The sequence below is a fragment of the Rhinolophus ferrumequinum genome, chromosome 22 (assembly GCF_004115265.2).
Source record: "Rhinolophus ferrumequinum isolate MPI-CBG mRhiFer1 chromosome 22, mRhiFer1_v1.p, whole genome shotgun sequence".
Taxonomy (NCBI): domain Eukaryota; kingdom Metazoa; phylum Chordata; class Mammalia; order Chiroptera; family Rhinolophidae; genus Rhinolophus; species Rhinolophus ferrumequinum.
Genome location: NC_046305.1, coordinates 25,978,487 through 25,995,337, shown reverse-complemented (window position 1 = coordinate 25,995,337; position 16,851 = coordinate 25,978,487). Strand labels below are relative to the sequence as shown.

Here is a 16,851-nt window from a genome sequence, read left to right as displayed (position 1 = left end):
TTTCAATAATCATGGGTAAAATTTTCTATCTTTCAACGCATATTCCACACATTTATCTGGAATTGCTGTTTGCCTCTACTCCAAGAATGAATCCTAACTCAATAAAGGAAAAAGAATCTCTGCAGACACCAGAATTCACCTCTTTGGTTTTGTTTCTGACGTAAATGACACTACCTTAAACGCCAAGAAGAAATTGCTCAACTGAAGAAGCCTCACTGCTTCCTAAGAACGGCTCTCACTGATGAGGGGTCCTTACGCTGCGCTACAGCACCCACGGGCCCTCGGAGCTAACGATGACTGTATTAACTGATGGGTCTGATGTACGACGGTCATGTACTCAGGTAGGTCACAGATGTCTTTGCTTTCTCTACAGTCTTGAGCCTCAGGTTTACATCACACAGAAGTACACAACCATATAATAGTCTTGCCCTGCTCAGCAATGAACACAGCCGACCTCATCCCTGTCCCCATATTCTACCGATTTTGACTGTCAATTTTCCTCCCATGTGATTCGCACACAGTGGTTCAGAGATTTTTCCTGTTTGTTTTTACACAGGGTCAATTCTTTCTTCTTCATTTTTAAATAGTTCCCTGAAGTCACCCTCTCTTAAAGGTTACTTACATATTAAGGAAAATACCTCTATATTCTTGTTACATTGCAGAGAACACCCTGACTTTTGTTGGTACAAACACTCCAAAGGGAAGCTGCAACTGAACAGGTTTCCTGACGATAACATGCCTCATAAGCAACTGGAACTAGCTGAAGAGAACCCAGAACTTTATCCCAACAGCAGCATAGAATGGATACATGCTCATCTTCCTACCTAGTAAAAAATATCAGTGTGGTAACTCATAGGCCAGAAACAAGACTCTGGGGAAAAACACAATCCCAACCCTAACCCTAAACTAGCCACAGAAAGCAGGAGACCATCATGCTAAAAGTGGAAATATGTTTGTAAACCCAAACACCCAAAACAAAGGCTCTGCAGCTCCACGCAGTATAATAACTATGAAGCCCTTATGGGTCAGAACTGTCTTCTCTATATTTCATACTTCAATGAATCAGGCAACAGACAAGTTGACAAGAATGTAGTGAATATGAAACTAATATAAAATAATGTTGAATGTCAACTGTAATTGAAACATTTTTTAGAAAGGGGGGAACAGGTGAAGTGGAATAAGAGGTTCAAATTTCCAGTTATTAAATAAGTACAACATAGGGAATATAGTCAATAATACTGTAATAATGTACAGTGTCAGATGGTTACTAGACATATCATGTGATCACTTCTTTAGGTGATATAAATGTTGAATAACTATGGTGTACACCTGAAACTAATAACATTGTATGTTAGCTATATTTTAATAAACACTTTTAAAAGAAAAAAAAAAGAATGTACTAACAGACTCTATGCATTCTATCAGCAGCTATTCAAACATCCAGGTACCCACAGATATAGATAAAAGTAGAAATCTGAAGCTTTATTCTCTTACCACTTACTAGATTCATCGAGAGAGAAAATAGTGGAATGGAGAAGAGAGAATGAGGAAAGGAAGACTTCTAACTTTGTAACTTTAAATTTTGTGGTATTTACCTTTTTATTAACATCTTTCTCTTCTTTCATTTTATTACAAAAGTACTTCATAATGAATTATGAACAACTTCGTTTCTAACTAGAGCAGAATAACTATAAGTAACCTGGAATCAGGCGGACTTAAGTTTGATATAAGGAAGGAGATGCAACGTGGATGGTTGTTGGGGAGGGATGGGTGACTGAGAGAGTAAGAAATCCTCTTCTCAGGGACACTGATTAATTCATACAAAGAAAGGAGGGAACTGGCTTCCTAGGTGCCAGACACTGTGCTAGGTGCTTTACACAACACATACTCTCTCATTTGTAAGCCTCACAAGTCCTAAAAGAGACGGATTATTACCCTCATCTTCCAAATGAGGAAACCAAGCACCGGAATCACAGTTAAGTGGCAAAGACAGGATGTAAATCGAGGTCCTCTTGACTATAAGGACCATACTTCAACAGTAATTGAAGGCCCACTGTGTGTCAGGAACTATCTGTTAGGGAAGCTCTGAAAGAAGAATAAAGGTTGGACAAGATGCTTTCAGGGATCCTAAATGCTTGTGTTCTCTGTCAAAAAGCATATGCTAGCTACAAAGTAAAGGCCTTGCTATGAAACAATCCTGCAAGGACTATGTGAAATACCACAAAAGAAGTCAAAAGAAAATATTTTTCATAGCCAACAACAGTTTCTGCCTGTTGACAGTACTTTGAATCTCTTGAGTCTCTGAACTGGGGAAGATTCCCTCCTCCCACCATCCTCTACTTAAAGGGAAACATCAACAGATCTCGGAGGCAATGAAAACAGAGGGAAGCCATTTCGTGCAGGAAAGAGGCAGGATCCTATAAAAGGGAGAAGACAAAAGAGGAAGATTAAGACTAAAATCTCTGCCAGATTTTCTCCCCAAGAGCTAACCTTTGAAGAACAGAATTAATCACTGGTGATGAACTAAGAAAATACAGCCTCAGTTTCAACCTGTTCTTAAGAGACATCAAGGCTATCTAGTGAGTGTAGGGATTTTTTTTTAAATCTTGCCTCTAAACCTCACATATCCTTAAGAGGTAAATGAACCTATTCTAGGTATTTCCAGGTTTCTTGGCAAAGAGCAATGTATGCAGGATGGTTACATTTCACTATGTATGTTAGTGTGTGTTAGGGGAAAGGCAAAAGAGATTTTAAATTCAAAGAATATAGGGTTACTGCCTAGAAGGAAGTTATAATTTAGCATTTGCCTAAACCTCCCATATCCTTTTTTTTAACATATCACTATAGTTCCCCTTTCTTTTTGCCCCATAAAATCATGGTTTCTTTATTTTAATAGCTCTAGAATAACATTCTTTATTTGTTTGTCCTATACATGTTACGCCAACTTTGTTTCTTTTCCCTTGGAACAGCCATTTTTGGCCTAATTCCATGTACTCTTTTCCCCCAACCGTAACTTCTCACCCTGAGGACCCTCACCTAGGCTTTTTTCCTACTTTTTACCAATCAACCATTATCTTTCAACCTAGATACATTCAAGAGAAGATATGGTACCTAACTAAAGCAACACACAACACATTTAATTTTATAAGGTGCCATAATAAATGCCAAAAACTAGATAAATATTGAGAGAAGCTAGTCTTCTAGCAACAAACAGTATTTAGTAAATTTGGGGATTAAAATTTTACATAAACTTTTGTCATTTTAAGTAAGATCCTTTATGATTTGGGATTGTGAAAATATTAACTGCTGAGAAATTAAAAATATCAATGTCTGCATGACATTTCAAATAGATTATTTCCATTGAAAGCTATTGAGTGTGGGTTATAAAGAAAAAACTTTACTACTCCAACTGGTTAGAGTTGGTAAAAAAATAAGTTTATGGGCAAGTCATTAGACCTTGCCTGGAAACATTAGTCTATCTCAGTTCCCTGAAACGTATCTACCACACATCACCATGAGCCAAAACCGCGTATGGCATCACACGGCAGTCTGGCTGCCAGGTGACTGTACATCTGTCCAAAGGGCCTGGTGGGGACAAGCTGGCTATTGATAAGAGCAAAACAACTGAAAGTTGTGGAACTGCCACAGTAAATAAAATGTCACTGCTGAGATGCAGGAATCCCATCTCCGGCTGAGGAAATTTAATTATCTCTGCTTCTTTGTATTCCTTTTCTTATCGGTGTTCATAGGAAACACACACACATTAGACTGGGACATCTCTGAGGCAGACAACTGTGTTCCACTGGACTTGTAAGAGGAAGGGAAAGAGAAAAGGAGGTGGTAGATGGATGTGCCCAAAATAGGGTAAGGATGGGGAAGGGGAAGGATGTCTGTACGTGAAGACAGAACTAGCGAGTACAGTGAATGGTGAAATGTGTTGCCAATTGGAAAATGACTATGTTTTAACGCTGAACAAAGTTTCAGGAACTAACGGCTGACAGTGTTCCTCTACTGTTGGATTACGAACCGAGAATCTCAGGGGACCCAGAACTAAAAAGCTTTAGAACACCAAGCACTATGGGTTCATGTGAGTTGGCCGATTCTGGAAATAACTGCAAACAGCTAATTTATGACAACTTTAAAGTAACAATTAGAAGAATGACCATTGTACAAGAGGCTAGGAGAACACTCTGCTTTGATAATTGGACAGGTGAAAATGAACTTCTCATTTCCCCTAATTCAATCTTGGTTTCCTTTAGCTAAATATCTCCTTTCTTTACCATCTCTGTTACACACCAAATGGAAGGGCTGTTTAGGGCTTAACTCACTGGTCCTAAATAAAATGGGAGCTAAAAAATCTTCAGGGGCTGGCCCGGTGACTCAGGCGGTTAGAGCTCTATGTTCCTAACTCCAAAGGCTGCCGGTTCGATTCCCACATGGGCCAGTGGGCTCTCAACCACAAGGTTGCCGGTTCAACTCCCCGAGTCCCACAAGGGATGGTGGGCTCCGCCCCCTGCAACTAAGATTGAACACGGCACCTTGAGCTGAGCCACCATGAGCTCCCGGATGCCTCAGTTGGTTGGAGCGCGTCCTCTCAACCACAAGGTTGCTGGTTCGACTCCCGCAATGGACAGAGGGCTGCGCCCCCTGCAACTAGCAACGGCAACTGGACATGGAGGTGAGCTGCGCCCTCCACAACTAAGACTGAAAGGACAACAACTTGAAGCTGAATGGCACCCTCCACAACTAAGATTGAAAGGACAACAACTTGACTTGGAAAAAAGTCCTGGAAGTATACACTGTTCCCTAATAAAGTCCTGTTCCCCTTCCCCAATAAAATCTTTAAAAAAATATATATATATATATCTTCAAGGTAGCTGTGAAATGCTCCCAGCAGTGAGCTGAGAATGGCTGCTGTATTATATTTAATGGAGACAGGAGCCTGTCTTGTAGTGACACAACAGCCAGTGAGGCTCAGCATCAAAGGGTTCTAAACTTTGAACGGTTGGGACCCGTTGCTATTTCTACATCAAAACCATTGGAGAATAAGGCAGATCTGGAGAAACACTGGCTAAGGAAGCCTCAGAAACCACATGAAATACAAACCAGAGGCTAGAGAATTCCTCAAGAAAAAAGAAGAATATGCCTCAAGAAAGAGAATATATATTTCAACTTTGTGGAGAGAAAGCTAATTTGGTATCTCAACTTCCCAAACAGGTAGCCTCTTCAGTTGCTAGTTCAGTTTGAGTGCTTAGCATGTATCGGAGCAGGCACCGGGAGCTCTCACCACCAGTAAGGTACTTGCTTAGATATGCACTTGGGGAAAGGCTCTCACTTTCCTTCCTTGTATCACCTCAATTCATGGGACAAAAGTAGCATTAAAAAATGAAAACAATAAAATGACGGGACACAGACAAATCAAATAATTTGCCTCTCCTTTGCTCACATTCCAAGATTGTTTTCAAAAGGCAAAAACAGGAAAAATCACCACCCAACATATAGCAGTCATTTCACCCACTTAACAATGTTTTTTAAGCTACAAGTCACAATATATTAGGTTGGTGTAAAAGTAATAAGGTTTAAAAGGTTAAAAATTGCAAAAACCGCAATTACTTTTGCACCAACCTAGTATTAGTTCATAGTATTAATTTAGTGGTTGCTACCACCATTTTTTTTAAATGAAATCAAACAGAATAGAAATGAAAATACCAGTATGTTTTGCAAGAAATAAAAGTATTGTTTCACGAAACTTTATTTCAAACATATATGTGTATATATATACTGGGCCCTGTTATAAAATGTTATTTTTCACAGTGATTTAAAATCTAAAAGTTTGGAAACTTGAAGCAATTAGACCAAGGCAGTACACCACCACCAACAGATTGTGTATGAATCCAATACCTACAGCTGTGAAGAAGCTCTCTAGTCAACTGAGGAGCCTCAGCAATAGATAGGGATTACTGTCCAAGAACTCTCACAGAGTCCTGGAGCTAAGAAGTGCCAGCTTTAGGTCTGAAAACACAGAAAAGCCACCACTGAAACCGCTGAGAGAAAATGCTGACTTATACACATTGTCTGCTCTAGCTTTTATCAAGATAAAAGAAATCTGGACTCTGGAAGGAAATGACAGTTTTTACTTCTGGAATGTCACAGACCATGGCCACAACTGAAGGATTCATCCATTGACTGAGACATCAAGCCTTTTAGAACAAGGGTATGTGAAGGGGTTATAAGAAAAAAAAAAAAGAAACCCGCTCTCCTAGTCCTGCCAAACAGCCCTTCCTTCTTGACACAACAAACCAAGTGGTAGACTGTTTTGAGCATGTCTGCATTCTTTTATTCCTACCCACTCCCGACCCCTGGCATAGTCACATCTTTTGCTGATCCCCATTCTTTTTAATTAAATATCCCAGCCCTAGCTATACAACAGGAAAGCCTAGCACAAGAGATGAGTCCTTCCCAAGTGAAGACAAGAATACCAGACAGGTGGCATGATTCCTTAGGAGACGCCATAAGACCTCCTCTCTCATTGGGAGTTGACTTCAATGGAGAAGCAAAGATATTCTTCAGGTGCCAGGATCCCCATATCTTGTAACATTGAGCCAGACCTACCCTCATGTTCCCAAGTTACTTAGAAAGTAGGAAACATGATCTGTTCCACTTAGGAAGTAATGGCTAGGTCTAAGGAAAAACTCACAAAATTCTTCACTTGGTCTCAACTCCTATAAGAACATGAATCCATCATTTAATTGTTCCTTTTAGAAAGGGATGGCGAGAAACAATCTTAGCAACACCTGCTAAGAAAGGAAAAAGGATTTCTAACCCTGATCATAATTATTCTATAAAAGCACACTGAGATGTAAGCATCACATTCCTTCTATTTTAGAAAGGGAGACAGGAGGCAAGGAGGCAAGGAGGCAAGGAGGCAAGGAGGCAAGCCAATTGCTCAGGGCCTTGCTGTACGGTAGCAGAGGCAGAGATGGGCACTGTTACAACCTTGTCTGTTTTCAACTTCCTAGATTACGTACCTTTGACCCCATCAGCTGATGCTCAGAGCCCAGGGTAGATACTGCCAGATTACTTTCTGAGAAAGCGCAAATACAAGAAAAGCTGATATATGTGTGTACAATTGCATAAGTATGAGATTGGTACCTGTAAGAGGGTATGGTGCATCGTCACCTCCAGTTCGGCTAAAACATGGGCAGCGTCCTCACTGTCCTCTTGGACCTCCAGGTCCTCCTCAGGGATGGTCTCCCAGGTGCCCTGGTGAGCAACCAGCGTGTGGACTAGTTCATACTGGCCAGGAAGCGCCAGGCTGACCCGAGTCTGAGTCCCATAGGTGAAGCGGAGGCGCCGAAGCTTACAGCTCTCCTCACTGCCCAGCTTGGCGGTAGGAAGTACCTGCACCCCCAATAGCAGGTTCAATAGCTGACACTTGACATTACAATCCTGGCCGAGGATCAAGATGCAGGGGAGGCAGTCCACAATCTGCTGGAGGTACTTCTCTTCCTTAGGTGGGAAGGAAATGCAGTTCAGCTGGCCTGGTTGGGGAAGGGGAGGGTGAAGAAGGAGAAAGGAGGACAGAAAGAAGAGTGAGGAAGGGTAGAGAGAGACTCACAGAGACCCCATTAGGATGTCAGGGTCCTAGAGAAGAAATTTCTAGGAAGCTCTTGGTTGAAGGAGATATCAGGAAAACATCCCAGTCAGAAAAGACTCCTCAAATATCAAACAGAATTTCCCTCCCCGCTCCTCCCCAGAGCAGTTGTTTCTATCCAGAAAGGTGGCAGTGAACTGATCTGCCCTCCCCACTCCTTTCTCATCCAGTGGAGAGACCGCCCAAGGAGTTTACAAGGACTCAATCACAATCACAAGATCATGAAACTGACAAAGCCAGAAAACACTACACTCACTGGGATGTGAGTCCAAGAGAAACTACACCTGAATGTGTCAACATGAAACCTTCCTTGTGACAGAAGACCTAAAACTTGAACGGCCTTTTTAAATGTCACTACCATATGAAGTTTTAGCTTATTATTTTCTTCATTTTGTATAACTAAATGTAAGAGCTAATCTTTAAATACACATATATCAAAATAAAAAGTTATTCAAGTATGCGTAAGCTCTAGAATCTTTTCTGGTTCATCTCTCTGATGGCGGGGACAGCATCCCAGCTGCCCAGTCATCTGTTTTCTTAAAGCACTGGATACTCAATTAAGGTCAGTATCTCCTAATCACATTCCTTTGGTTTATGGATGACAGACCCTGAATACGACAAAGGGAAAGAACTGCCTGTTAGGATAAAATCCAGGCAAGTCTAGAAAGAGATGTGATCAAGTTCAAAAACGTTATTTCAGGACAATCACACCCCTAAATGGCTAGCTTCCACAAACATGTCAAATAGTATTCAAAGAGAACAAAAGGCTTCCTAAATAAAGTATGAGAACCTCTGTTTGGGAAAGGGAACCAGAAATTAGTTGACTGAAACTCTCAGATTCTGAACTCGATCATTCCCCAACTTGTTCAGTACCAGTGCCTGCCTATGTCTGTGATTCAGACAACCCTTGAGTATATTCAGAAAGTCAGGCACCCTGTTCTTAGGCTTTAAAAAGGCTGATTTTACATACATCTTAATTGAAGTTTGGCATGGCACCCACTGAAACAGTATTCACTTTAGTCACTTAACCATAAGCTGTATTAAATCATTCATAAGCTGTTTATTTTGTTCCTGTAAACAAAGCAAGAGGCCTGACTCATTTCAGAGGTTGCTCTACTTCAGACTGTACCTATCTGGCCACAAATTGACCATTTCAGATCCTCAAACCTCCTTCTATTCCACAAGTGGCACCCCGAAAAGGTTTAAAGCAGTCTGTTTTCACCCAGACCCCTCCATGCATTTTATGAAGCCCTTCCTTTTGGGTGTGTCTATAAGCCCATCACCTGGCCTGCACATACACATCAGCAACACCACACACTGAAACAAGAGATCTACTCTCCTGGGGAGCACGTGGGTTCCTTTGAAAAAGCAAAGAGCATTAACTGAGTGCCTGATTCCATGCAAGGTGTTTACTAAGCACAAGAGCAGAACACCAGACCACTGGTCTAATCTTTGACCTACAATCAAAAGCAACTGGGGGGGGGGGGGGGGCCAGTTAGGTCAGTTAGTTGGAACGTGGTGCTTTTAACAACAAGGTTGCTGGTTCGATCCCCGCATGGGCCACTGTGAGCTGCGCCCTCTACAATTAGATTGAAACAACTACTTGACTTGGAGCTGATGGGTCCTGGAAAAAACAGTTAAAATAAATATAATGTTAAAAAACAAAAAAAAAAGCAATGGGACAGAGCCAATTTCTTGTGTGACCATTTAGGCAGTAGCAATGGGCTAGTCCTGAGTCCCTTCATATCTTGTTCACAACTAAACAACACTTAACCACAGTCTACTCTAGTTATGTTTATAATTATCGAAACACCTAACAAAATGACTAAAACATAGTAATTGCTTTATGTTACATACTTGTTTGCTCTATGTAAGAATCCATTTATTGTGGAGAATTATCTATAGAAAGCTCTAAGTGGTTCTACTAAGTACTCAGAAAAGTCCAGTACCATGACAATAGTTTAAGAGCAACTTTTCATTCCTAAAAAGCTCCTTCACCTCAACATGGAGTAGATGTAGACAACAGAATAGGACCTCCTCAGTCACCTTGCAGAACTTAACCACTGAAGTCTCAGCCTGAGCAGTGAGAAGCCCAACTAGCTTCACTCTCATCTATACTTCTTGTCTTTCCTCTTTTCCCAGTCCTCCCCAGATCCTCAGATAGGTGTCTAAGTGTAAGTTCACAGGGACAACCTTCATAACTCCTATAATAAAAGTTGGCACAAAATAAAAACAAAAAACCTAAATGACCTTTCTAACTGCTGCTGCTAGGAGAGTAGACAACAGATACTGTAAACCAACGAACCATTTTTCAAGATCAGAGGGAGAGACTTCAACATCTCTGAGAGAGTGCCAACTATAGGAAAGCCAGTAAAACATGCTCTGCATGAGCCAAAACCACAGCAGACACACCCCATTATTCATCTGACCCAAATTATCACACACCCCCACTCTGTAGTAACAAAAACAATCAGTACAAATAAACCCCACTAGTGTCAAACCGTAGACCAGTGCAATGGGAGAAGGGGCTGACGCAAAGCCTGGTTTTAATTTTTGTTTCCAGCACTGTTAGGGCTCTGCACTAAAGAAGAGTCTTCAATATAGATATCGCCATCCGGTTTCTCAATACCTCATGATACAAGCCCTTTGCTTCTCCCACTAATCTTTAGCTTTCTCATTGATCTCCAACATGTCTACAAGATTTGAACAAGGGCATGGAGAGAAATGAAGGTGAAACTAGATTGTTTCACTCCTTGCTTCTCTTGGCAAATGGTTCATGGTTCGGTGAGGGAGGAGTGCAGCACTGAAATGGGAACAGCACTAGAGAGGAGGGAGATACTCTGATCCCAGGCTTCACCGCGGACTAGCTCTGTCAAGTGACTTTGGCAATTCACTTGATTTTTCTCAGCCTTGGATTTCTCATCTGTGAACTAAGGGAGTTGGATTAGATCATCTTTAATATCCTTTCCAGTTCTAAAATTCCAGGATTCCATCAGGTTTTAACTGTTGAAGGAAAAAGTAATTGAGGGGGATGGGTGGCTGGTCTGGGTGTTGTTATTTTAAGTGCTATGTGAATTTAATTAAGCAAGCTCTCTCTGGCCTACTGCAACTGCAGATCAAAAAGGTGACAGAACTAGCCAGGGGCTCTGAGAACCTACAGTGCAGGTTTAGGAGTTCTGTAAAGAAGAGATGAAAAACTATAGAATGGCAGTAGGAGGAAGGAAAAAAAACCTGTTTCAGAGCTGCAGCAGCTGCCTTCCTGACAGTTAAAGGACTTCCGAGTTAATCAGGTTTTCTTTGTAATTAATATAACAGCATCTGCATATGGGGCGCCAGAAGGTAACAGCCTGGCTTCTCAGCTGGAGCACATTAACCCTGCCAACTCTGGCTGCAGGAAAAATCAACTCAAATTGTCTGACGTGCAAGCCAAGGTTTTTTATCTAGATGGTTCTTAAATACAGATTATCTTGAATGCTGTTACAGTTGACCCTTGAACAATGTTGGGGTGAGAGGCTCCACCTACCCGCGCAGTTGAAAATTTGCGTATAATTTAAGTATGCACAGATTCCCAACTGCCAATTGAGCCTTGAACAACGTGGGTTTGAATTGTGAGGGTCAAATGAACTGCATGGGTCAACTGGAAAAAAAAACTGCCTGTAAGTGGACCCACGCAGTTCAAACCCAATTTATTCAAGGTTCGACTGTACTTCTAAACAAAGGTTTCAAACTAGGAGAACAACTAAAGTAGCAACCTCATTGTTTTGCTTTAGATAACAAAGGGGAGCAAAATACACAACCTCAATACCCTTTTATAAAAAATATTTATAAGAGAAATCTCCATTTGTAATGGTGTCTCCCACTCAGTACCAGGAAGAAAAGGATGACTCCAAATCTCTAGAAACTCTTATCAATGCAGAAAGGAAAGACTTAAATCTGCGTAACAACCTTTTCCTGGTTTACTGTGCTTTTCCTGATAACCTCCCATAACTTCCCCCACCCACAACCGCTGTCTTTAGCTGGAGATACTGAAAGTGGTTACTTTGGCCATTTCAGAGTTACTCAAGTTTTCCTAGATATCTCCCAGATGTATACAGGAGGTATTCGTGTTATTAAATTTCTGGGTTTTTTCCTCCTGTTAATGTCTTTTTATTATGGCGGGTCTCAGCCAAGAATTTAGAAGGGTAGAGGAAAAATTATTTTTCCTGGGGCGACCGGATGGCTCAGTTGGTTAGACTGTGAGCTCTCAACAACAAGGTTGCCGGTTCAATTCCCGCATGGGATGGTGGGCTGCGTCCCCTGCAACTAAAGATTGAAAATGGCAACTGGACTTGGAGCTGAGCTGCACCCTCCACAACTAGACTGAAGGACAACGACTTGGAGCTGATGGGCCCTGGAGAAACACAGAGTTCCCCAATATTCCCCAATTAAAGAAAAAAATTACTTTTCCTCCCCACAGTAACATTTACTGAGCCTTTTCTAAGTACATCACTAGATTTGCCTGTCATCTAATGCCATCCTGAGATAAGGAGAAGGGGGTAAGGGTCTGAGACTTCAAAGCTGAAGAAGACAATTTATAAGAAGATGGGAAGAGCAAATGTTTGGTAAACAAATGTTTGCTTTGCTATTCCGAGGCAATGGGCCACAGAGAGGACTTCGATCTCCAGGCCCTGCCAAGTTCCCCCAGCGCCCTAAATGTAGCCCATGCTCTGTGGTTATCAGTACTCATAGTTCTCTTCGTGGACCAGGCCCTTTATCTAAATTCTTTTAGGCAGTTAAAGGGGAGGCTAAAAAACAGCTGAGCCTTTTGGGCCTTGATTGTCTTCAACTCAAAAGAATCAGTATGCCAAAGTGGCACATTCTGAGAAGACTTGTTCTGAACCCCTTCACCAGGTTATTGCTTGGTAGACAATACCCCTGAAGCGTGGTAGAATATGCCATCTCAAAACGTGCCACTTTGGCTTAAGGATTATTTTGAGTTAAAGGCACTTGATACACAGCAGGTGTAAGAAGGATGTTCTGACTTCCCCCTTTTCTTCCTGAAAACGACATAAAACCCCCATCTGGAAGGTGTCCTCTCTATACCAGAAGGAAAGCAACATTCTTATCACCAGAGACCTGGAGTCAAGGACAAGAAAAATCTGTACAAACGAGTCGTTCAACTAACCTTTATTGTCCTAGTTACTTTACCACCATTAACTGCCCTGCCCAAGCCCGTCTTGTCACATTTTCATAATTTATTTCTCTTTGTCCAATTCAGTATATAAATGTTCAACTCTGTATCATTGGGTCATCATTCTCTTGTGGGGACTCTCATCTACTAGGAAAATTCAATAAAATGCATATACTTTGCACCTGTTAATGTCTCATGTCAGTTTAGGTCTTAGGCCCAGCTAGAGACACTAGAAGAACAGAGACTTCCCCCCCACCATATTTTTCCCCAGTCTGAGCCAAAACACAATTTAGCAATTGTAGGGCCCCAATTTAAACTAGACTGACAAGAGTCACTATAAAAATTGCCCAAAATCCAATTTAAAGCACACTGACAGAATAACTAGGAAAATTGCCCCAAACCAGGACTTAAGCCTGAGGAAGAAACACAGTTGGTACACAGTTACATTACTATTAGCTGGTGCATTTTTAAAAAATGTTATTGTTATTCCAAGATCTCTAGAGTCCCTTTTCTAAAAGAGACAGGAGGTGCTTTTCAGAGAAATTTTTAATTCTTCTCTATCAGTTAGTGTACATTACCCTTTGAGTTTGAGGTTAAATTATTCTAAAATGGAAGAACTGGAGGGAAGGAACGCCAATGAGGTTTTTTTGTCTCTAGTGACCTATTAGGATAGACACTTTATTTCAATTGTTTGTGGAATAACAGCAATGTATTTATATTAATATACTCTCCTTCTTGCCTGTTTTCCATCCCAATCAGTAACATACACTTGAGGAAAGAAAAGGGGCCACAGGTTAAACCTGACAAGGTCAGGAGACTGAAAATAACCACATAAGATGGCATGAACAACAACAAAAAATTCACAGCTGAGGTGGGCCATGGCGGGAAGTCACATCTTTAGCCAGAAGCTTGCTTCATAAAGTCAATCTTCACCTGAAGTGAGCCTTTCTATTGTCTTTTTGCACCTAAGATGACATCCTTGGAATGTCAGTCATCCCTTTTTCCAGACCAGAGCAGTAAAGTACAGAATCCCTCATTATTATTCTTGTCCCTTGATTAACATCTCTATGTGAACTATCAACTGTCTTGTACCCACCTATGTAAAAGAAGTACCTGTCTCTCCAATTTACTTTTATCCAATCCCAGTGGTTTCCCTGCTTTGTTTTCTCCCACCCCTTAATCTACCACCAATGGATTTCACGTAACCCTCCTCCTTTGATTCTATGTATAAAATAAACTGCAAACCGCCCTTCTGCGGAGCATTTTCTCAATCCCTTGAGATTTTGCTTTCCAGCAACTGTCGTCAGTTTTGCTCAAATAAACTCTTATAAGGTTTCTCTTAGGCTGGATGTTTTTTGTTGACACACCCAAGAGGTGCGTGAGGGCCAGGGTAAGGCGCAGCCACTAAACGGAGAAAGTGAAATGGGACTCTATCTTTGCTTTGTCATACTATTGCAATTCGTAAGGGTGACAGGGCTTCAGAGTTCATTCAGATCTCAGCAGTTATCACTGCAATCCTTGTTCCTGGTACCCCAGGATTTTCCTCCTTTGGTAAAGATTTTTACCTCACTTTTAACATTAAACTTAAAGTTCTCTCTGAAAGTGAATGAAAATACAAAGGATTTTATAATTCACCAAAGTAATCAATGACACGGACAAAGCCGAACTCAACAGAAAATTCCACTACAGGCCGAAGCAATTTTAATCCTGGTTAGAAAATATAAAACTTGAGATAAAACAAAGACTCGCCGCAGTAGTTTCCAGCAGACTGCACAGCCGATCCTCTGGCTTTAATAAATCTTCCTTCTGTATTTCTACCTGCCTGGTGAATTCTCTCATGACCCATAAGCGAGAATCCACAACACTTTCTACTATAGCCAATTCTAGACGCTTCAAAGTAAAAAAGTTTCCTATAACCATCCAGTTCATGAACAAGAAACCACCAGAAGCTTAAACCTTGCACTGCCTGCAGTGGCCGCTTCTGACTACTCAGAGGTAGGGAATACATCTCCACCTCTTCTGGATCTCATGTCTCCTCTTTACCTCATATACTAACAAATTACTTTTATCCTATACTAACAAACCACTTTTCCAAGTCGAATCTGCAGAACGTCTCCATTTCTCTAATGGAATGAGAGCCAGCAGAGCAGGCAATTTTTCTAGCAGGAGAAACTAAAACAGGGTCCCCCAGTAGGGTTCCTGTGCGCCAAGAGTAAGGACTTTTTTCCTGCTTGCTGTTCCCCCCACATTATTCCTTGCACCAACATGTTTCCATAGTACTAAGTTAAACCAGGAGTATGTAGTACAGAATATTACTAAAAAGTAAACTTCATATTGGTTCAGTCACTGTCTTTAATTTAAATAAAGAGAGAGCTTTTATTCAAATTAGTCTTGGAATCGAGCTACATTTATGAGAGAGCCTTAGTCTTTGCTCTGGAAAGTTTGGCTTGATAAAAATCCTGGGAAATGTAATTCTCTCCCCATTATATAGACTGGAAAGGGTAAAAAAACACTAAGCTAAAATCTGTCTGGCATAAATAAAGCACTAAAGCTCCTTATCTGATGGGGCTAAAGTTAGATCTTTTTTACATCTGAATTAAAGAAACGGGATAAAAGCATTTTTTAAAGAAGTGTGAGGATTTTATTTTAAAATCAAAGGCTTTTATGACTGCATAACCTATCATAATTCTTTAGGGGTACTTCTGATGCTTTATTAGTTAGACATGTGAAAAGAAAAACAACCCTCAAGTCCTACTTCCCATCAACCTGCCCAGAGAACACCACCCTAGGGAACGGAAGGACATTATAAAGCCCAACTCCAAAGAAAATTGTGGTCAAAAGATTCCCACAGCCGCGGGGCACGAGGCTGGGGAATGCGTCCAAACCACTCACACAGCCTGCTAAAGAAAACACCAGAAGGCACTGCACAAGTGATGGGCACTTCCACCGCGCCCACAAGGGTCACTGATGGGTCTCCATGTGCTGACCAAGTTTTCTTCAGAGTTTGGTTTGGACTTTGGAGGAATAGTACATATACATAAGGGGACTTCCTGAGAGAGGCTGATTTATAGCTGTAGCAAAAGTTCCAGGATCCCCAAGACTACCAGACTCCCCACTTGGAAAAGAACTGAATTAATTTTCAAGCTTGGGGTGGACTACACTTAGACTGGAACTTCTACAGGGGACTCCAGTCATATCCTTGAGAGTCAAGAACGAAAAATTGCATTTTCCACATGGACGCACTCTCTATACTCATTATAAATGACACCACTCAGATTCTCTGGACCATGTACGAAGCAAGACTCATCATCCCTAGAAGTGAACTGTTTTCCTACAAGAAGTAAGGAGCAAATTTCACCTCAGGTCTTAAAACTGTTAGGAAAAAAAACACACGCACCCACACACGTCATACTCTTCACACTGGCTTCCTTATGAGTAACGTCTGAGAAAGATATGATTTAACAACAATCTTCATGAATGCATTCTGCTTTTGAACCATACAAACAAGCAATCATAATTACTCCATCAAAGACAGAGCGGGGCTAATTGTCCTGTATTCTGTCAGAAAGTTAGTAAAGCATCTCAACTCCTGTTTTATCAATGCCATTTAATCCTACAACTTCCCATATCCCCCACCCTAAAAGACAGCTAATGGTTAAGTAGGTAACCAATTTGTAGGAAATCCACTAGAGGAAACATGATGAAACACTAATCCTTCTTTCATTCATAATATCAACTTGGAATTAATATCAATTACTTGGACAGTGGCTCACCATTGCGTGTCCTGTGCCCAGTAGAGGGTCAGGCGTTAATAAAGGTTTGTTGAGTGAATGAATATTAAGAATTGACTTCCCATATCATGGCGAGGCTCTGGTACACTGGTATTGTATGCAACTCGTTCTTTGGGACATGAAAATCGTTCTCTGGGATACTGGCATAGACTGCAACTCCAACCTAAACGGTTACCTATCAAATACACATCACTGTTCTTTTTTAGGGGCCCAGATAGTAAAATGTGGGCAAATCT

The 16,851-nt window shown here is 41.1% G+C and overlaps 1 protein-coding gene across 1 annotated transcript in view; it reads right to left on the bottom strand.

The window, feature by feature from the left end:
• Positions 1-16,851, bottom strand: part of DSTYK (dual serine/threonine and tyrosine protein kinase) — a 50,239-nt gene that overhangs the window by 25,497 nt on the left and 7,891 nt on the right. The window contains exon 2 of the mRNA XM_033092794.1: positions 7,153-7,541. Coding sequence (XP_032948685.1) covers positions 7,153-7,541 — 389 coding nt within the window. The remainder of the gene's footprint in view (positions 1-7,152; positions 7,542-16,851) is intronic.